At 38.4% G+C, this 22,769-nt stretch overlaps 1 protein-coding gene across 1 annotated transcript in view; it reads right to left on the bottom strand.

Moving 5' to 3' along the window:
* Positions 1–884: 884 nt before the first annotated feature.
* LOC121314653 (glutamate receptor ionotropic, NMDA 3A-like) overlaps positions 885–22,769 on the bottom strand; it is a 41,703-nt gene continuing 19,818 nt past the window's right edge. Inside the window, exons 4-9 of the mRNA XM_041248117.1 lie at positions 22,556–22,701; positions 16,727–16,842; positions 15,621–15,772; positions 9,310–9,474; positions 8,983–9,056; positions 885–3,453 (exon numbers count right to left, since the gene is read on the bottom strand). Of these exons, the coding sequence (XP_041104051.1) occupies positions 3,117–3,453; positions 8,983–9,056; positions 9,310–9,474; positions 15,621–15,772; positions 16,727–16,842; positions 22,556–22,701 (990 nt within the window). The 3' untranslated portion in view covers positions 885–3,116. The remainder of the gene's footprint in view (positions 3,454–8,982; positions 9,057–9,309; positions 9,475–15,620; positions 15,773–16,726; positions 16,843–22,555; positions 22,702–22,769) is intronic.

Raw genomic sequence — 22,769 nt, 5'->3', positions numbered from 1 at the left:
TTTGGGGTGTGGGGGGGGAACTGGTAAAAAATAAACACAGAAAAGTTTAAGCAATTCTTGTACTAAACTAAACGGTTCAAATAATTTTCCTAATTCTTAGAAAATTAAAAACTAAATAGTACACAGAACTTATCAGAATGGTTGCAAATATAATTCTCTAAAAGGTAAAAAATAAAACAAAACAAAACAAAAAACAAAAAAGCACCTGTTAAAATGTAACCTGAAGCTACTTACCACATAAACTTACCTGGTTGCTTTCAGAGAACTTACGTTATTATGTGTTTGAACAGTGTTGTCAAATGAACAGGTGCAATTTAAAGATAAATAACTTTGAAAACAGTGACATTCTTTACCAATGCCCTCTATACATATTGTGTAATCGACATGCTTAAAAATCAGTATTACTTAACTGTGATATTTCCTACCTATGCATTGCCTTTTTACATTAAATTATTAAATCCCCAAGTCAGTGATCGATTCTTGCAACTCATCTTTCTTAACTTCAAGAAATCACTTTGACATTATCTTGGAAGAATTGTTTTCATGAACAGGAGTCTCCAAATGTGTTCCTGCACACATGATTAGTTGTTCTCGGCTTCAGACATGTTACAGTTGATACTGTGCACATCATAAATAGGATGCAAATTTTTGGTTTTATTATTAGTTCTCCACAGGATGCCTGATGCTGTCAATGGTAATGTGCTTATATGGACACTAGAGGGCATTGAGTATATGCTCATAGTATTTGGTCTCTTTACATCACCACATCATGAACGTGGAAATAAATCATCTATTTTTGTTTCTCTTTATTGGTTTACCAAAATACATTGAAGATACAACATGAAGATAACAGTTTTGCAATTCATTTACCAGTACGACTGATTAGTGACATGACCTTTTAATCAATATTTAAATCCATTGCCAAAACCGATTAAAATACTAAGCATGAGCATTACTGCTCTTTTCTTCCAAACCTTAGCAAAGCAAGAAAATAACAGTAGCAAGTTGTTGTGTGGACAAGGCATTTGCTTTGCAATACGAGGAAACTAGTTGCTTTCATTGGCACAGACAGTTGGGCAAATTTTACTGTACATCTTTTCTTCAGAAAAAGTAGACGAAGCATAGATGGCAGTATAAATTAAAAAAAGTCACAAATTAAACCCAATTTTAAAAAATAAAATTATACCAATACGACCTTCAAAAATAGGCATTTAAGTGTACATAGCCAAAAACAACATTATGTTAACAAGGGAAAGGCTTGCTAATATCAACTTCTCTGGAAAAAAAAAGGACTGCTAAAACCATTCTTAACATGATATTAAACTGTCTAAGCATGTGCCCAAAACAACATTGTGTTTGAAAGGAGCGACTACTCAAGTACTCTATTTCAACCTGAGTAAGTGACTCTGCTGATGCTATTTAAAACAATCTGTACTCCCAGGTTTGCAAAATACCTTTAATAATACAAAGCAGTGCTAGATTGGTTTGACTAAAATATTTTTGTTTTTGTTGTTTTAGTTTGTTCAAGCCTCTTAACAGTTACACAAAAAGTCACTAAAGTATTAATGGCTAAAAATCACTTCTAAAACTTCAAAATGTCCAAAACATTTGTCTTTAGCAGGTATCAACCCCATAAAGATGGCTTTTGACAACTTAAGGAATTGCAAATTCTGCTTCTGGTAGATCCTTGCAAACTATGCTAATGTAAACCTTAATTTCAGTGGGGTAGGGTTTTTTTTGTTTTGTTTTTTTGTTTTTTAATGACACTAGTTCTGAAGAAAGTCACTCTCCGGTGCTTAAAAAAAAAAAAAAAAAAAAAAAAAAAAAATATATATATATAAATGTCAAACAATAAGCAAGGTGGTTCAGTGACCATTTTGACAAAAATGTTTAGGCATTGACATTGATGTGAAATTAAATGTATTTACGTGGACATTTAAAAATTTGTGGCTATTTTAAAAAGTTTTCTGCATTAACTTCCGTCCAAAATTATCAACATTTTCTTAAAGCGGACCGAACCGTTCGGTCTCCAAGGCTTGAAAGCAACAGGTACTTCCCTCAAGGGGGATCTAGAGGAGAGAAATGGGAAGATGACAGCGATAGATAAAATTCGGCCAGATGTCCCCCTTGAGTCCCGGAATACCTTCCCCACGGAGGATGAAGCCAGCGGTGGCTGGGCTTCTATGGTTGGGAAGAGTTTCATTTACCCGCAAGAGGGACACTGTTGCAGTGGGGAACCCCAGCTGCAGAGGTGATGTAGTCGAATAGAAGAGGAAAGCATAGTGGGGGAGGATGGTGGAAAACAAAAAATGCAAGACAGAGCAAACTCAAGGCTTGGGGTTTAAATAGGTGATGAGCAGATGTTATTGCTAGGAAGGAAGTAGGGTTAGGAGCCCTCGCTCATGTCCCCCCGAATTACACTGGTTTATAAAAATAGGCATCATTGTAAGTGCTTTTGATATCTACGGGTTGTGCTCCATTTTATCAGACATTTAAATAGCATGCATACTTTGGGCACTCATTTACTCTTGATAAAACCCATTTTGTAACAATTAAAACATATTATAACTTTTTAAAAACTGACTCTGAAATCATGGTGCAATTACAAGTGGAAATGTATCGTCAGATTCATACAAACCAATAAAACAACAACAGTGCCTTTTGTTATGAAAAGATGGCCAAGCACAGCAGTATCCTAGCAATTCTGGATTAACAGCTGGACCACATGTTTAAATCCAATTTAACAAGGGACTGAAAAACCATTTCTGTTTATGATGGAGGCACAGTTACTGTAACTTCAGCTCCACAGGCATCCTTTTTTGGGTGGTGGTGCCCACATTCGCTTACGTACTGCAATGCTCTCATATATACTGGAGTAAACAAAATGTGGATCGTAGCTTGAAGCTTTCAACTGTGTAGTCATCAAAGCTGCATTTCCAATACCACCCAAAAGTCTGTGATTAAAACAACAAGACATGTGTTAGAAACTTGAGTTGGGCAGTTAGACTCGAGTTTCTAGAACAGAGTGCCTACAGAAGACCGTTGTGTTGGGCTAAATTCAACCATAGTTTGTTTTCACAGCTCCTTAAAAGTGCATTCCATATTCATGTGCTAATCTAAGGTTCTGTGATCTTATTTATCCGCTGGTAATCCTCCAGTTCATTTTTCCTCTTAATGGCCAGCTGGAGCTCTTGTTTAATGAGCTGGATCTGTTTCTCCAGTTCTGTCAGCTCCTGAATCACTGAATCCCTTGCCATGCTCAAGGAGTCTGTTCTTCCATTTGAGGTGGGTGAAGCAGGGATCTCTCTCCTCACCTGAGGGAGAGGGATGTCTTTATATTGTTTAAATTCAAAGTCATTGTGCCTGTTTTCTCGAAACGGAAACTTCCTTCTGTTGCAGTTTGTGTTCCCTGCAGTATTCCACACAGCTTGTTGGTTATTTCCAATATTGCACCTTAAAAATAAGATCAAGAAATACAATTGGACAAATCAAATGGACTGGTGTTATTTATACTAGAGACCAGGGTTGCCAACTGGCTCCAGAATTTACAGACACTTTAAGCCAGGTCAGGTTTTTTACCTCGCAACTAAACCACAAAAGAAATGTTAGCCAGCGTAGTTCAGGGGGTGTGCAGCAGGGGGCTTCCAATTTCCTGTTAATTAGTACCTATTTTCTATTTAAGCCCTGATCACTTGCACCTTTGCTGTCTAGTGTTTAGTTTTTGTAGCAAATGCTTTTTGTGCTTCACCGCTAATCTACACTTCATTGCCTTTCACTAGAGGTCAATTCTCTGGGCAGTGCTCCCAAGATATTAGCAATTATTTTCCTACCTGCTCCGGTGCTTCTTCTCATCATTCAGCTTCTCCATTCGGCTGCAGGAGCTCCAGCATTAGTCTTTCCTGCTCCATACAGCTTCCAGTGCCGTCCAAACCGCAGCTTCATTACTCAACTTGTCCGCGTCTTTATTAGACTGGCCCTCCACTAAAACCTTCAAAGCTCCTTCAGCAAGACATCGACACTCCCGTCGTCAGCGTTTGCCTTGCCATAGCTCCTCTATTTAAATCCACCACAAAGCTCTGTCAGCTGAATCTTTCTTTACTCTTCGCTTGCAATCAAGTGCCCCTCCCCCACTCCCATAGCCAGCACAATTTACCGTTCCTTCAGAAGATCCTGCCCTGGATTTCTATTAGCTACGTTCAACGTTTTAAAGATCTATCCAGTCCATTTCATACTCCATTTCAACCTGTGGTGGCTTGTGCTTTTCACTGGTCACAATATGCTCCAACAACACTGCTGTTCTGCAACTTTTCCAGCAGCGCCTCTCAGTCCATGGCTACCACGGCAACGCCCTCATTGAGTGACTGCACGGAGTGGTAAGCCGCCATCGTGTCCAGGCAGCTTCATCCAGTACTGCTAGCTCTGTGGCCCGGTACTACAATCTTCTAGCTTGCTGCTGCTGCGCTTTCACAACCTGCTAGGGCTCATTCAAATTGCCGAATTGTGACATCTAAATACTGCGTTAACGTATTCATATACAAGACTAACTGTCCTAAAACATGTAACGAAGACATTCAAATCTAAAAGAATACGCAATTGTTGTTGTACATTGACAAGGATTTTAATCACAATAACCAAATATATTCTATCTGGCTTTACTCAAGGTTTACCTATGGTTAATTCCAATCACAACCACTAGATGGCAGTATAACACCACAAATTCTATACAGTCTTTAAGCTGGTTTGCTATCACTGTGACGCTCGCATGCTCCAGCATTTCTATACATTCCTGCAGTTTGTTATCACTCCAAGGGATTCTCAGGAGTCCCCCTCCTCCTCCACCTTTTGTAACAACTGACATTCTCCAATTTCAACTCTTCCCCTCTTCAAGGACCTGGTCATGAAGCAACCTTACTCAGCTGTTTTTGAGATGCTCAGAATCTACCATCACAGTAACGTCCAGCTTCTCTGCATCAGGCATCCATTCCTGTGACTTATTCCTTTTCCCAGATTCGTGTTTTCTCATCTGGCACCACTCCTCCTATCTGACCAGCTTCATCAAGGCACGATATTCAACTTTCAAAGTCATCATTTTATCAACGTGAGCTGCCACTCAGTCATGGAACCATGTCCTACGATTATCAATGTTCCAGGCAATGTCCTCCTACCTCCAATTGACAATACTCTCATGAACTGTTGCCGACCAATCAATAGGTTTTGCAGATGCATTGGCGCAACATATTCTTCATCCTCTCGGGTTCTGCAGCGGTCTCAGATCTCTGAATTTTTCATCTCTCCCAAAAGCAGCCCCATCTCTGGCTCAATCTAAATCTGCCTTAACACTGAAAGACCAATATCTACATTCAGCAGATCCATACTCTCTGCAGCAGACCACCACACTCTACCGATGTTAGTCATCCATTCTCTATTGCAGATCTCTGCTTCAGAAGATCTCTGCTCTCTACAGCTGGGCCTCTGCACACTACTGACAGCACTCCATTGTTTTCTTCCTCAGACCTCTGCTCTGTTCAGCAGATCCCACCCTCTACTGTTAATCGCTCCTCACTACAGCAGATCTTCACTCCCTCTTCAGATCTGTTCACTACTGCAGCATGCAAAAGTTGCTCTAGTTTACTGTTTAAATCTGCAACTGCACTTCTCCAGAGCCTCCAATGGTCCAGCCTTCCTCCAGTACGCAGATCGTGGCAACATTCCCACAATCAAGGCTAACTCTAATCAAAATACGGGCCACTTCTTCAGCAATCCTATTCATATCCCCGCTCATCCTCTCAAATGTTACAGCATTAATACTTGGTTTGAGACGTGGTACGAGACTAGAAATCTGTCTTGATTATGAGCTAAGGAGTTCCACTATTAAGAGAATAACTGGCGTTGCGAAACCCAAATCTCTGAATGTGAGTTTACCTTTTCCATTTCAAGCAGACATGATAGTAGCAAACCGTTGATCGAACCTGTATTAACTAACACACAGAATGGCAGCATCTCATCTCTCTGCCCTTGTTTCTAGAATATGGGGTGCAAAGGTGCCAAGCTTCCCCAGCAGCCAATTCATATGTTCGTTCAGTCCAGCTGCCACCTCAGCCCTCAGATCCAGTTCTCCTTCTGCCTCTACTTTCGGTATCCAAGTTCAGTCCGCTGGTCCCATCTGCTTCCATAACCCCCATCCAGAATCCTCAGCTTCTCCAGATGCTATATGACTAAATCCTACTCTCAGTAACCTCCTTCAATCTGCTCAGCACTACATGTCTGCAGCCCTCGCCCCTTGTTCAAGAGCTCCTATTCTACAGCCTGCTCAGTGTCTTTAAACTTCTGCGCCAAGAATGAAATAATCATAGCCCTTCAATCAAAACCGGATCCTGGCTCTCATCATACATGCTAGGGATTCTCTCCATCTCCCTCCAGTCTCTCCATACCAGCAGTCCGCCTGACCCTCTGTGGGATTCTTAAGAGCTTTCCCCCTGCCTCACCTTCCTGTCTATCTATATCAACATATATTCTCCATTTGCTAATTTCCACTCTTCAGAAAAAATGCTTCTCCCCCTACAAGGATGTACCCATGGAGATCAGCTGTCTGCCTTTCCATGCTAATTCATCACTTGGCTGCATACCTCCAAGACGGATCAATTCAGCGCAGTCAGTCCACTCACCCGTCAAGTATCAAGTCCCCTATCCCCCTTTTCAAGGTCTCTCCCCAGCAGGAACCCATACCCACCCCCCACCCCTTCAGACCCTCTGTTTATTGATTCCTCTCACTCCTATCATCACTTGACTCCACCCTCGCCTACAAAAGCAGGCCTCCCTCCTCTCTACCCTCGCCTCCAGAGCAGGCCTCCCTCCTCGACTATACCTCCCCAGCATGATCACGAATGTGGGGGAGCTGGTCCTCCTCTGCAGTGGATTCCTACATTCATTCATCCTTCTCTGATATAGTTGCAGCTTCTTCTAAAATTGCTAGTATGCCCAGAGTGGGGGCTTCCTGTCTGCTGGGGCCACTAGAGGTTTTCCCCTAATCTAAGGGGTTTTTACCTCTCCACTGAGCAGCAGGTATACACAGTCACATCCTACTAAATTACTAACCATCTTCGTGTTTGTCCCATTTGTCCTTCTGGTATTTTGTTTGTTATGCGCTGGCATGTGCTGTCTTTTGTTCGTCTCATGGTGTGGGAGATTACATGAGGAGCCGCAGCTCCTGCGCTTATCTTGCCTCACTCAAGACTGTGTTCTATACTCTGCCTCAATTCGGGACGTGGCTACTCCGTGCTCGAGTCCCATACTAACCTCTATGCCTTGTCCTTATTTCAGGTCCCAGGCAGCGTGAAGTCTCAGCCAATTGGGGGTCTAACGAGCGCCCCTTTACAGAAGTCTCAGACGCTGGGTACCTCTCTCTCTCTCTATCTCCTTTCGTGTTCTGGTCTTCCGGGACCGTCTTCCTCCCGAGGGGTGGCTCCCCGAGTCACAACCCTCATATGTGTTTTCGGTTGCTGGTTTCTTTGCCCCTAGTTTGTGTCGGCATTGCCGCCCTCAGTTAGTGACCATCTTTCTATCCAGTTTCGGTCGCTGGGTCCTCTGCCCCTGGGATGTGTCGGCATTGCCTCCCTCAGTCAGTGACCACCTTCTATCCTAGCTTCCATGTCCAGCTTTGCTGGTCTGATACTAGAGTGGGCCTCGCCCGCTCTTCTATCCTAGGTCCGGTCCTTTCTAGCCGGCACTCTGTCCTACTTATTGTTCCCTTCTGCTTCTGCCCTATCCTTACACTCCCAGCTCACGCCCCACAAATTAATGTTAAATCAACAAGTGGGTGTGAATTGTGTGAGCGGCTTCAATAAATGTGCTCAACTGTTTAATCGCAGGTGCAATTCTATGTGGAGAGCATCATAATATGTACTAAAATCATATTGCTTGAAATGTACATGGTAAATAATATGTATCAAAATAGTGCAATTCCGTCGTTATAAAGAATTATGCACTCACCTGCACTCTTTCTTGTTTAACTGTGGGGTTAAGTTTCTATTAATGTAATACTTATTTCTGCTTTGCACAGTCCCGCCCCAATCAGACAAATACATCAAATCAGCAAGCTGTATAGGTCTGATTGATGAAAATGATCCACACAGGAAGTAATTCCTGCCCTTAGACAACTCATACAATTTACACTCATGTTACATGCTCAATAAAAAGAGGTGAGTTAAAAGATCTGACCTGGCTTAAAGTGTCTGTAAATTCTGAAGCCAGCTGGCAGCCCTGCTAGAGACAGGCACTTGATTTTTAATAAAGTATGTTGACAATGTCAAAGGTTTGCCTCTATTTTTTAAATAAGGAGACTAGTAAAACAAAAACAAACACAAAAATCTTGGGTTTAGGAAGAAGCAAAGTTTACTAGCTTTACAACATTTACATTGTTTTTTCTAATTGTCAAAATTGAGGCAACATTTGTACTGGTGCCAGAATTGTTGTCTAGCGGCCTTTTCATTTTCTGCTCCAGTACTCTGCTAAATGTAGTTTTCAGTACCACCCTGGTTGCTAAATCAGGAAAACCTATACCAGACAATGATATATGACCACTGTTGACCTATCTGCAAGATTTTCACTAGGAAAAAAAAAAACCTGAAAGCTACCCAGGAGTAACCAAAGAAACCAAACAAAAACAGCTCTTTAAGTTCTGTCATAGTCAAAAGAGGTAGTATGTTTGCTTCTCTCAAACAGCACAACCTGTGCCTTCAAGATGAATCTATCAATTCGGGTGCAACCACTTCCAGTAAATCTGAAAGCATGTTTCCCAATTAACTAATGAGAATCCAATTGACAAACATACAGTAGTGAAGTTAGGTTACAGTTTTGGGACACTTTGGACATTTCTTTTCTAATCTTTGACTCACATGTATTATGAAAAGTCAACTGTGCTTTCTGCAACTTCTGAAATTATGGATTCTGCAGTAAGTGTCATCCTGAAAACAAATACTCTACCTTTTTTCCAACTTTGTCACCTTCTGCTGGAACCTGTCCTCACTAAAAGACGAGTTTAGTGCACGATGTAATCTCTGCAGAAAAACAAAACAAACATATACAGTGTATTTAGTGTGCCGTATTCTTTCTGTTACGACTACCAGCTGAGATAATCTATACTGGGAAATCAATAGTGGTTTGCTAATATTCCGAATATTAAAAGTAATACAATGGTCATAAGATAGTCAGTTAATGTTTATTTTAGAGTCTACCGTAAATGTTTTTTAATTACCTACTTATTTACTAAACAGTTTTAAACAATTTGGATAATCTACTTTCAGTACATACCTGACTTGTATGAAGCCAATACGTTAACTTCGATTTTTTTTTAATTCTTGGAATCACCAGCCTGTAGACAATGTGCTCTCCTAATGTTGTAAGAAGGGCCAATGCAACTCCAACGCACAGCATTACAAAAAGCCCTAAGAAATGCTTGATTCCCATCTGTAATGTCTGAAAAAAGAAAATGTTTGCATCATCATTGCCATGAACAACCTTGCCTTGTAGATTGTTAAGTTCTTACTGTCTTACAGAAAGTTGTGCATGCAGAGTAAAGGTGAGATCTACTTTTTTCCCATGGCTCTTGGTTAATTAGAAAGGAAGATTCCACAATGCTGTAAAAAAAGTATCCATCTGGGCTTATTATGATGTAACTTCAAAATTTGCTTCCTATTAAAAAAAAGTAAATTTTCTAAACATTAGCTGCACCTCTCTGAAAATGTTCTTGTAATTCCTAACTTTATTTTATCACATCTAAGACCAAAAAAAAAAAAAAAAAAAAAATCATTCAATGCTATAATTGTTGAGTTGTGTGTCTAAAGTCAGTTTATATTTGGATAAAATTATTGTTTAAGACAGAAATTAAAAAAAGAAAATATCTTGTCACATCTTATTTAAGTGTTTTAATTGAGGTTTTTAAAAAGTTGAGAATCTCTTTGAAAGCTACACAATTTCTGGGAAGAGTAATATTTTCACTGGAATCACATTTGGATGTTACACTGGCTCAAAATCATTTTAAAAAAGTACTTCAGCTTTATTGAACACTGAATCAGAGATTCTAAAAACATTCATGGGGAGCTAGACATCTAAAGGTCACTCGAACAAAAGAGGAAATGACTTCTCTTGTTAACCATCCAGGGGAGAAATGCAGTGTTGAATCATTTTGTTCTGTGTCTTCAAGGTACACTGGTTTATTATACTGTACAATAAAAGAGTTAATTGTGTAGTTCAGTATAGTTTGGCTGAATAATTATCCTGGCCTTACAGTAGTGCTACTATTCAGGAAGTTATGCCAAGCCCTGAAACAAACTTTAGACTTCATTCTTAAGGGCCCTCAATCACAGAAATTCAAAATTCTCTTAATTCACTATTAGGAAAATAAATAATGACATTTATCAGAACATAAGAACATAAGAAAGTTTACAAACGAGAGGAGGCCATTCGGCCCATCTTGCTCGTTTGGTTGTTAGTAGCTTATTGATCCCAAAATCTCATCAAGCAGCTTCTTGAAGGATCCCAGGGTGTCAGCTTCAACAACATTACTGGGGAGTTGATTCCAGACCCTCACAATTCTCTGTGTAAAAAAGTGCCTCCTATTTTCTGTTCTGAATGCCCCTTTGTCTAAACTCCATTTGTGACCCCTGGTCCTTGTTTCTTTTTTCAGGCTGAAAAAGTCCCTTGGGTCGACACTGTCAATACCTTTTAGAATTTTGAATGCTTGAATTAGGTCGCCACGTAGTCTTCTTTGTTCAAGACTGAACAGATTCAATTCTTTTAGCCTGTCTGCATATGACATGCCTTTTAAGCCCGGAATAATTCTGGTCGCTCTTCTTTGCACTCTTTCTAGAGCAGCATTATCTTTTTTATAGCGAGGTGACCAGAACTGCAAACAATATTCAAGATGAGGTCTTACTAGTGCATTGTACAGTTTCAACATTACTTCCCTTGATTTAAATTCAACACTTTTCACAATGTATCCAAGCATCTTGTTAGTCATTTTTATAGCTTCCCCGCATTGTCTAGATGAAGACATTTCTGAGTCAACAAAAACTCCTAGGTCTTTTCCATAGATTCCTTCTCCAATTTCAGTATCTCCCATATGATATTTATAATGTACATTTTTATTTCCTGCATGCAGTACCTTACACTTTTCTCTATTAAATGTCATTTGCCATGTGTCTGCCCAGTTCTGAATCTTGTCTAGATCATTTTGAATGACCTTTGCTGCTGCAACAGTGTTTGCCACTCCTCCTACTTTTGTGTTGTCTGCAAATTTAACAAGTTTGCTTACTATACCAGAATCTAAATCATTAATGTAGATTAGGAATAGCAGAGGACCTAATACTGATCCCTGTGGTACACCGCTGGTTACCACACTCCATTCTGAGGTTTTTCCTCTAATCAGTACTTTCTGTTTTCTACATGTTAACCACTCCCTAATCCATGTACATGTGTTTCCTTGAATCCCAACTGCGTTCAGTTTGAGAATTAATCTTTTGTGCGGGACTTTGTCAAAAGCTTTCTGGAAATCTAAATAAACCATGTCATATGCTTTGCAATTATCCATTATCGATGCTGCATCCTCAAAAAAATCAAGCAAGTTAGTTAGACACGATCTCCCTTTCCTAAAACCATGTTGACTGTCTCCCAGGACCCTGTTACCATATAGGTAATTTTCCATTTTGGATCTTATTATAGTTTCCATAAGTTTGCATATAATAGAAGTCAGGCTTACTGGTCTGTAGTTACCTGGTTCAGTTTTGTTTCCCTTTTTGTGGATCGGTATTACGTTTGCAATTTTCCAGTCTGTCGGTACCACCCCTGTGTCAAGAGACTGCTGCATGATCTTGGTTAGCGGTTTGTAAATTACTTCTTTCATTTCTTTGAGTACTACTGGGAGGATCTCATCCGGCCCAGGGGATTTGTTTATTTTAAGAGCTCCTAGTCCCTTTAACACTTCTGCCTCAGTTATGCTAAAGTTATTTAAAACTGGATGACATGTGGGGCATGTTGTCAGTATCTTCCTTTGTAAAAACTTGTGAAAAGTAATCATTTAATATATTTGCTATTTTTTTTTCTTCATCTACGATTTTGCCATTTGTATCTCTTAAACATTTAATCTCCTCTTTGAATGTTCGCTTGTTGTTGTAATATTGGAAAAACATTTTGGAATTGGTTTTAGCTCCCTTAGCAATGTTCATTTCTATTTCTCTCTTGGCCTTTTTAACTTCCTTTTTGACTTGCGTTTGCAGTTCTGTGTACTCTTTCTGCGTACTTTCTTTTTGGTCCTTTTTTAATGCTCTGTAAAGTGCCTTTTTTCGCTGAATATTTTTTTTAATTGATCTATTAAACCATTTTGGCAATTTAGTTTTACATTTAGATTTGTCTACTTTAGGGATATAATTGTTTTGCGCCTCTAGTACTACATTTTTGAAGAACAACCATCCTTCTTCTGTGGGTGTTTTCTCTATTTTACTCCAATCTACCTCTGTTAGTCTCTGTTTCATACCTTCATAGTTTGCTTTTCTAAAATTGTAAACCTTAGCTTTAGTCATTACTTTTGGGGATTTAAAAAACATTTTAAGAAGGCTTTAAAAAACCAATGCTCTGACAGAAGATTTTAAAAAGTAAGAAATAATTTTGCTTTATAAGAGCATAAGAAAATGTACAGGCGAGAGGAAACCATTTGACCCATTTGTGCTCGTAACTTTTTGATCTCTGCACTTTTTCAGTTTGGGTCTTAAAGAATCCAAGTGAGTCTGTCTCAACAACATGACTAGGCAACCTATCCCATACCCTCCTGTGGCGCGAAGCCCCATCCCTATGCGTATTTTGTGTTTTATATTGTCTGTTATATGTATTATTATAGTACTGCATGCAGTGTGGGTTATGTAGTACAGGTGATGTAAAATGTATATTTGTATTTAGGCACAGGGATTTCACAATCACTTCACGTGCAGATTAAAGTAGGTATTTGTACGGGGGTTCGAGGAGTGCACAATTAGACCACGTGCTGACTGTGCCAAAATTCAATTGAATGATTGATTAGCAATCGAGTCTCAGTACAGATGCATAAAACCATGAGTGTTTCACACACAGGGTTGGGTGTTCAGTATGATGAGAGTGGGACAGAATGTTGGGAGTAAGCTTTAAAATTTAAGTACTACAATTTCTATTCATGCTGGTATTACACCAGCATGATATTTGTTTTATTCAATATTTATCCAGTGTTTATTTGGTCTGTTTATTCTGTTTTGTTTCAACCGTTTATTTTGTTCATTTACAATAAACATGCTGTGTCCATTCTCTTCCTGGTCTAATGTTGCCTCAATTTTGACAATTAGAAAAAAACAATGTAAATGTTGTAAAGCTAGTAAACTTTGCTTCTTCCTAAACTTTGTGTTCCTAAACAGTTTATTTGTGTTTATTTTTGTTTTACTAGTCTCCTTATTTAAAAAGGTATCTACTTCCCTCTGTAATAATTATATATTGTTACAAGTGAATCTGAGACAATTCTCCTGAGTGAGTTCAGAATCCCCAAATGTTTTTTTTTCTTTCTTTGAACTATGCATATCTTACAATTCCCCTTTCCACAGAAATGTTTGGCTTACAGTTAACAGCATATAAATTGGTTTGGGGAGTATTGCTTAAAGACAGGATCATTTCAGATTGTCATTGGTCTTATTCTACCCTGCAACAATTTTCTGCAACAAATGTCTTGTGTGTGTGTGTGTGTGTGTGTGTGTGTGTAATGATGTATCACACATGGTTTGTAAACAAAACACAGTGTAAGGTCAGAAGACAAATTAATGCTTGCTGATTGGTTGTCTTAAACTGAAGCTGTTTTGTCTAAAACATGGGACCATGCTTTGACAAATAATAGATTTGTAAGAAATTTCTTGGATATTCCTTTCAACTATAAAGTTCAGTGTCATGAATATTAAGCGTTGCAGTCGCTGTGTAAATCACCATATGGAAATCGGTAACTTTAAGGACACTAAAGTCACCTTTAAGACCCCACCCATGGGGTATAACAGTAAGGACCCTCCGTTAACAAAGTGGAGAGTGCTAATGCCAAGCCTTGAAGTGGACTAGTAAAACTGGACTGGAACCAAGAAAATTTTCTCTGCCTTTTGAGTTTCACCACTTCTGTCTAGTCTTATACTTGCAGAATAAAATCATATTTTATTTCAGTAATGTACATTGAAATAATCGGATAATAGAAAATTGACAAACAGCTAAATAAATTAATCTGCAGAGCTAAATCAATCATTTTAGAAGCAGTACATCTCTTCTACATTCATCCCAGCTCCCCTGAAACTCTCAACACTCTATTCTGCAAGTAAGCAGGAGCTGCACATGATAGCCTAAACAGTATATGCAAGACACAACTTTTTTGCTCACTGAATATTTTCTTTTTTCTTTTTTCAATAATGTACTGCAGGAGGGAATAAGCAGGATGCTGTAAAGAATGCAGTTACCGAATACAGTACTGAAAACAAATGTATTATACACACTTAAATGTACAGTTTCATGAAAATGACTATTGGCTAAACAAATTAGTATCTATACTTACATCAATAATTTTAGATACGACACACCGTTTCTACATCTCTGTAAGCTCTCCTGCAACTTTCAAAACTGTATGCTGCCAGTAAGCAGCAGCTGTGACTGTGTTATGTGAAAATGTTTACATTTTTGTAAACCTTGCAAAGTGGAAAGGGTGAACCCCAAAAATATACCATGTGCACTTTGAAGAAGGATTTCTCCCATTTCCCAAGTCGGACAAGGATGTTCTTGGCATCAAAATAAAGGTAAACGATTAAAGTGTAATCCAGTGTAAGGCTATCCCACGATCTTCTAAGAGTTATGATATCTGTTCATTTTAAATATGCTTGGGTCCATCTGAGCCCCTTGCTGTTGACAAGGGTAAGGATTAACAATGCTTTTTATCGTTTTGAAATTCTAATGTGTCATTTCAATTCCTGTTGCGCAGTAATACGTTTATTATTAAATTATACAGGGTGTCTGTGATGGAGTGGTGATTTATTGTGCATTATGAAAACCTTTTAGACCAGATTTATTTTGTATTATTTGTTTACTAGTTATATCTGAAAAGAGTTTGATTCTGAGCTGAACATTCCACCTGCCTGACGCCCTCACTCACACAACACACAATGACGCTTAGCTCCACTGTGTTCCAAATTGTGTCCCTCCTCCTTCTCCCCTGGATTGTCTATCTATAGGCTTCAGTTTTTCTTTGCATACCGAGTAATAGCAAAATTACTTGTGTAATATTGATCTAGGAAAAATGGTCATACTCGCTATAAATACTTGTTTGTACTCAGACTCAGGCAAACCCCTAGTGAAGTAATGATTCCAATTGACATTACAAAATAATATAAAATCATGATCACACCCACTGTGTACTTTGAAGCACAGAGTAGGACTATGAGAAAACTATCTCTGTGAATTAGATTATATATATATATATATATATATATATATATCTATAATATATATATATATATATATATATATATATATATATATATATATATATATATATATATATACACACACTTTAAAAAAGTTCTTACCTCCGTCACAGCAAAACTTCTTTTGGCACATGGTACAACTTTATACCACTTGTCATGCAGCATGTCCATGAAGCCATCAGATTTGTACTGACTGATATACTCTGAAATATTTGAGGTTAGCGGAGAATTCTGTGGAAGGCCAATTCCATATCCTAAGGGGTTGATAAGATGTCCAGTTAGTGCAGAAAACCTTAAACTAAAAATGAAATAAACATTCCGGATGTGACAGTCCAATGTTTAACTTTTCTTTCTTAGAAAGGTTGTAATAATTATCAAAGTTTTGATTTGGTCCGAGTCCTAGTCATTCAAATACAGTAAAATAATATTATGTTTACTGGGATGTACAGCATGTGGTAGTATGGTACCCAACTCAATAAATTAGCATTAAAAACAAAAACAAAAAACTAATCTAGTAACCAATATTGGCATTCTATCATTTTAAATGGCCTTTTAGATTTCAAAAATCCAAACAGTCAGAATGCTGCTTGGCGATTTGGTTCATAGCACTCAGCTGTAACCCATGTAACAGAGAGCAGGCTGGGCACAATCCGGCACAAACTGGAGACAGTTACGCACTATTCACTATGCCAAAGGTTTTAACTTAAATTTACTGACAGGGGTCAAAATGTGTAGCGCCAATACACTCCCATTACTCTAGCCAGCCTTGAATGATCAGGTATGAGATCAGAGTCACAGCACCAATTATTAAAAGCATGAACCCTAACCATATGTTGATTACTTCAGAAATGTTCTGTCATTATGAATTCATGCTGGTGGATAACTGAACTAGTAGTCTTGCACTGGTGTAGAAAAACCAATATTCACCATACAATTCCATCAGACAAATTGGTATTATTAAAAACCATTACCACGATGTTGTTAAGAGTCATATAAATTAATTAGCTTCAATTATTAGAAACAATATAAAGTAGCTAAATACATATACATATCTTATATAAATGGTCAATACAGTCCAGCATACTGTAGTCAAGGAAGAAAGATTGTGAAACTGCAACTGCATTGCTTTAAAAATAAAAATAATTCACAAAACCCTAATAGAACACAGTTCAAAGTGTATAGATTCAATTTCTAAAAAAAAAAAATACCTTCAATAGCAAATGGCTTCCCTACTGTCAGTAGTTTGCAGTCAGCATCTATTGACACCTCATAATCCAAAAGCGCTTTGTCCATGATAAAGGCATCTAGCTTCTGTGGATCATCCCTAAAAGAAAATGTTACACATTACAGTACTAAGGGAGTAAAAACAGTCACAGGGCACGTTTAAAAAAGTATTAGTTTTGTTTCTTAGAAATATGTTTCTTGTTCTTTCAGATTTGGCTGAGGACCCACAGGGTATTTACCAATTAATTTGGCTTTGCAAGTTACCTCTGGTTTTTGTCCCCTAGGGCCTACACTGCAGGCCTTAAAGGTGAATGGTATGCAAGACTAGTCATTGCAAACAAGGCTTTGGTCTCAATGAGTTTACACTTGATTAATGAATAAATAAAAAAAAAGCTCAAAATGAAAAATTAATCAGTTAAGTTCCCATAAGGCTTGACAGATCAAAAGGGCTCCCAAAAGTTGAATGTCAATAAAGTAGAAGAAAGAATATGCTTAGAAAATTAATTTTCCCGAGGCGTGATTCATCTAGGTCAGGAAAATGGCTAATTAACATAAAGCACAATCTTAAGCACACACCTCTTACATACAACAACTCTTCATTGAACTTTTTTTCTAAATACCATCTCCTCTTTCACTTAGAGAGGAAATTGTATTTCAAAATGTCAACACTGCATCATTATAAACTAGCAAAGCAATTTAATGAGCATTCATTTGAGTCCAGTCAGGTGCATTGTGGACTGCAGTTTCTTAACGAGTGCTAGTACAGTATACGAGTGCTGGCACGCAAGTATGTAAAAAAAAAATATAAGAAAAATAAGCTAGCTTGTTTAATATTGAACCGCAATGCCATTCAGTCAGTATGTGATTACAATGTAATACAAAAACACACCAGGGATAAAATGATACAGATTTATGTGCGGCTTAATGTTAATTTATAGTTTATGGATATTTTAAACATTTATTAATAGTAAACTAAATGTAGGCATTTGCACGTTTAAATGTGGCAGCCTTAAAGCTAACTGATTCTCAATCTCAAAAGTTTCAATGCTTTTAGTCAGTGCTTCAGATAAGGTTTTGGATCTGGGAGAAACTTAGCCTCTAATTTTAACACAAAGTAAAATGTATTTTCAGGGGGTAAACTGCAACATTACCTTGTAATCTCGATAAATACTGTACAATCTTTAATGGTAACGGAGTAGGCATTAAAAAAAGCCTTCCATTTAAATTGCAATGTTACTATAAACTACTGTACAACACGTGTGTGTTCTACAATTAGTCTAGGCAGAAATTTCTAAAAAGATCTTAGAAATTGATGCAAGAGGCAAATCATGTAACAAGCTGGCAACAGGTGTTTTTAGGCTAATTTGACCCTTCTGATTATGAAAATCTCTGTTGGCAATCCGGATTTCTGGCCTAAAGCACAGAATTCAAGATGGCCACCAAATAAATAAACTGTGATTTCTATGGTTCTAGATCAGCTAAACTTGAAATTTCAAAACTTTTTACGAGGTTATTGAGGTCTAGAAATTCAATGGAATATGTTTTATAAGTGTAGAAATGTTCACAATTTACATTTTCAAAATGGTAACAAAATATTGGGGGAAAAAATTAATACAGTGGATGAAAATGTTAACAAATTTTGTCAAATAACTTTTATTATTAACTTTTTTATGGGGTTATTGAGATCAAACTAAATAATGGTGCATGTAATACTCAGCACTACATAAATAATGATATAATACCCAGCACTACATTAGTGAGTTTGTGGACATTGAGTCTCAAGAGAATGTGAACTTTGCATTCTGGTGGAGCTACATGGAGATGATTTCTACACTGCTCATGGTCACACGGGCAATTTGTGATGGCAAGTGGGATCTTTATCTCTACGCTTTCAGAGATGGTGCTTCATATTGCCAGGTAAGACCACACAAACTATTTGAAGTCACTTACAATTTTCATTGCCAAAGTGAACCAACTCCCAGCGGAAGTCAAGGCAGCTTTCTATAGAGGTGACTTCGTCGTCAAAGAGGTCACTGCAGAAGTTTAATCAAGTGGATGCAGACCACGCCCAAGAGTGGATTGTTGGCACAGGCATAGACTCTGGTGGCATTGTTGGTGTCACAAATGAAACCTCAGCCTTGCAAAAATGGGCCCTTCCCTACTACTGGGGGGACTGACATCATACAGAAAACGCTTGTAATGTTTGGTCTTTATCCTTCCCCTGTGGGTCACACTGAACTGACTGCCGGTCGCCGCAAGCGAGACAATGTTCAACGTGTTCTCACGGGATGCCAGCTCTGGGACGCTACAAAATGTTGCCACCAAAGACCTTGCTACTGAGAAAATTCAAACATCACTTCTTAATGTCAAAAGACTTGTATAGAAACAGGTCATGAAGTTTGTGGAGGAGCACCTTGTGCTAAATGAAGATGGAAAGCCTGCAGTGATTTATCACCAAAAAATAATGCTCCCACTTTCAGTGACCTGTACAATGTGAAGATGTAAAAGACGTCAACAGAGAAGTTAATCAAGGCTGATAGAAGTGTATTACAGAGGCTTATCACAGCTTATGAGGCTGGGAGGCCAGTTGATCTTTTGTTCATCTTGAAGCATGAATTTCTCCCGGTGCCTCTTGCGTTGGCTGAAATGAATAGTGGAGATAAAGCAGCACTGATGAATCTGCTGATAGCAGATATTGAATATCCAGAGCAGATTGAGCGCCCAAAACTGATTATCGATGGCCAGGCAATGGTAGTGGTTCTTGGAAAACCTGCAAATGCAACTACATTTGGCAACCTCGCTGACATTTTTGTGGAACAAGTAGAACAAGCTGGCTCAACATACAACAGAGTTATTGGGAAAAATCAGTCAAGACCAGAACTCACCAGAAGCGCTCAAAAGCGTCCCGACCAATAAGGCGTGTCATTGAGAACAGAGATGTGCCACTGCCAAAGAACTGGACAAACGTTTTGGCATTGGCAGAGAACAAGGCAGATCTTGCAACTTCCTCTCTGAACAGCTGATCTCATGCAATTATCCCAACCTTGAAGTTGTTGCTGCTGAAGGTTTTGAAGATGAAATAGAAGTGATATCAACCAATCCATCAACAGATGTAACACCACTGCAAGCATTACATGAAGATGCAGACAAACAAATGGTACTGCATGCAGTCAACAGCAGCTTCGATACAGTAGTGGTTTCAATTCGGGACACTGATGTATTCCTGCTTCTGATTCACCACGTTGAGAACATGCAGTGCACAAAACTATGGATGGTGGCTGGAACAGGAAAGAGGAGGAAGTTTAATCCAATTCATACATTATGTTTTCAGTTGCCATCAATGCTGAAGTCCAATTTGCTTGCATTTATGCACTCACAGGATGCAATGTGACGTCTTACCTTGCAAACAACAGCAAGCATGCAGGGTGGAAGGTATTCACAAGCCATGCTGAGCTGCTTTCTGAACTAGGGAAGGTTCCTTTAACTGAAAATGCAATGCATAGTGCTGAAGAGTTTGTTTTGAAGCTTTACAGGGTCGGATCACAGGTTACAAGTGTGGACTCTGCCCGTCACGTTATGTTTGCCAAAACAAAAAAAACAGAATCTCTATCCCCAACGAGTGATGCACTGCGACAGCACATCATGCGTTCACACTATCAAGCAGCCATATGGGAGAATGCCCACCATGCTGAAATGAAACTTCCTGCATCAGTTGACTCAGGGTGGAAACTTGATGCTGGAGGAAAACTGGCCCTCATTCTGACAACTTTGAATGCTGTTCCGGATGTGATTTGATGTTCTTGCAAGACAAGACAACGCAGGGACCGTATGTGCAAATGCAGAAAAGCACAATTGTAATGCATAACCATGTGCTCTTGCAGTGCCAGATGTTTAAACGTCTAATGTTTTGATAGCAGTCACTTTAATAGAACTTGCCTGGAAAACTGTTTGTTGCAGTTTACTTCTTATTTATTTTTAAAATTTGAAATAGACAATTGTTTTACCTCTGTTTTCCTCCCAATTTGGAAATGCCCTATTTTAACACCCTATCTCATCACTACAACCTCCATACTGACTTACAGTAGTTACTAATGCACGGTGAGACAGGGAATACCCAGCCATCTTGAACTGTCCCTGCCCGGGTGGTGCATGGCCTGTAAATGGGATATCCCAGATTCGATCCAGCAATATCTGAACTATAGGACACGAAATGTGATACTAAAACATTATTTTGTTCTTGTTTAAAAAAATAAAGATTATATGACAAAATTTGTTAACATTTTCATCCATTCTTTTCATTTTTTCCCCCAATATTTTGTTACCATTTTGGAAATATACATTTTAAACATTCCAACACTTATAAAACATATTCCATTGAATTTCTAGACCTCAACAACCTCATAAAAAGTTTTGAAATTTCAAGTTTAGCTGATCTAGAACCGGAGAAATCACAGTTTATTTATTTGGCGGTATCACAAAGACGGCTGTAGTGGGTGACGTCAGACCAGAAACAGGAGCCAACACAAAAATAAACAGAGAGGTGGAGTTTTTGGTGAAGCTGAGCACTTGCTTGTGCTCAGTATTTAATGATTACACAAGCAGAAAATAAAAGGTTGAAAGACAAACAAAACACAGGACACGGCACTTTAGCCAAAATAAATATACAAACAAAACGGACTACACAGACAAACACGATGAGCTGATTTATGATTTACTTTACGTCTTACTTTCTCCTCTCCACACCCGTTCTCCACTCACTGAACACACAACCTCGAGTGAGTGAAAACATGCTGCTTTTATGCAGCTGTACCGAGACATCAATCATTCAATTGGAGCCTCGGTACAACTGTACGTGAATTAATAAAAGTGCAATTCCCTGTGCTCATTTATTATTTTACCTGCACGTGAAGTGCTGTGCAATCCTCGTGCCTAAATACAAATATACATTTTAAATACTCGTGTTACACAGACCCATTTATATCTCATGTACCAATAACTATACACCAACATTAACACACTGCACGTAACATACAACACAAATAAATAGCCCAGGGGCGGGGCACTTTGTCACAGGCGGCCATCTTGAATTCTGTGCTTCAGACCAGAAATCTGGCTTGGCAACAGAGATTTTCATAATCAGCAAATTTGCCTAAAAACACCTGTTGCCAGCTTGTTACATGATTTGCCTCTTGCAACACTTTTTTTTGAGAATGCTGCCTAGACTGAAGGTTCTTTATCAGCTCAGCGCATTTTTTTCAAGGTATCACTCTGACTCTGAAAATTAATTTCATTACTTATATTTTAGCATTAAATTCTTAAACTCAGTGAACATATTAAAACTTCACTTTAAAGCTATACAGATAAATAAAATAAGGAAATGCATTAATAAGTTATAAAACAGTTTAATATTAAAGGCACCTGGACTGGGGTGTTTCTGCTTCAACCTGTGTAGTTCAAATTGTTTTTTTTTTTTTTTACTGTGATTGGCTGCAAAGACAGCAGGGCTAGCCAGAGATTGGATCCTGTTTGTTGGATTGGTTTTTCTTGTATACAGTTTTCTATTAACTGAAGCCATTGTATTCTGGGAGATGTAGTTGTAAGTGGAAGTTTTAGGGGAGGCAAGAGGGAAGGCAGACAAGCAGTGTAATAAAATTGCTATGCATATTTTTACATGTTCAATTTAAACTTAGTGCATATTATGGATTTTTGTGTGTAAAAGTGGCAGGTATTCAGCTTATCTGGACCGCTGGTTTTAGTTTTGCTTGAATGTCTTTTTTTTTTTTTTTTTTGCTACAAATATTCAAATTACTCACATTAAGTGTTCCACTCCATCTGGTGTAGCTGGCACATTATATCTTCTCATGTACTCATGCATTTCTGGAAAGCTTTTCTTAACATAATCCTCTGCACTGCTTTCCCGGACAGTCCCAAAGCGAAAACCCTGGGAAGGGTGGTGAAGCTTAAAAAAAGGGAGAGTGTTATTACTTTTTAATAAAATACACTGAATATGGGAATACAGTTTAGTCT

Source organism: Polyodon spathula, chromosome 1 (genome assembly GCF_017654505.1).
Source record: "Polyodon spathula isolate WHYD16114869_AA chromosome 1, ASM1765450v1, whole genome shotgun sequence".
NCBI lineage: Eukaryota > Metazoa > Chordata > Actinopteri > Acipenseriformes > Polyodontidae > Polyodon > Polyodon spathula.
This window is presented reverse-complemented; position numbering and strand designations above follow the sequence as displayed.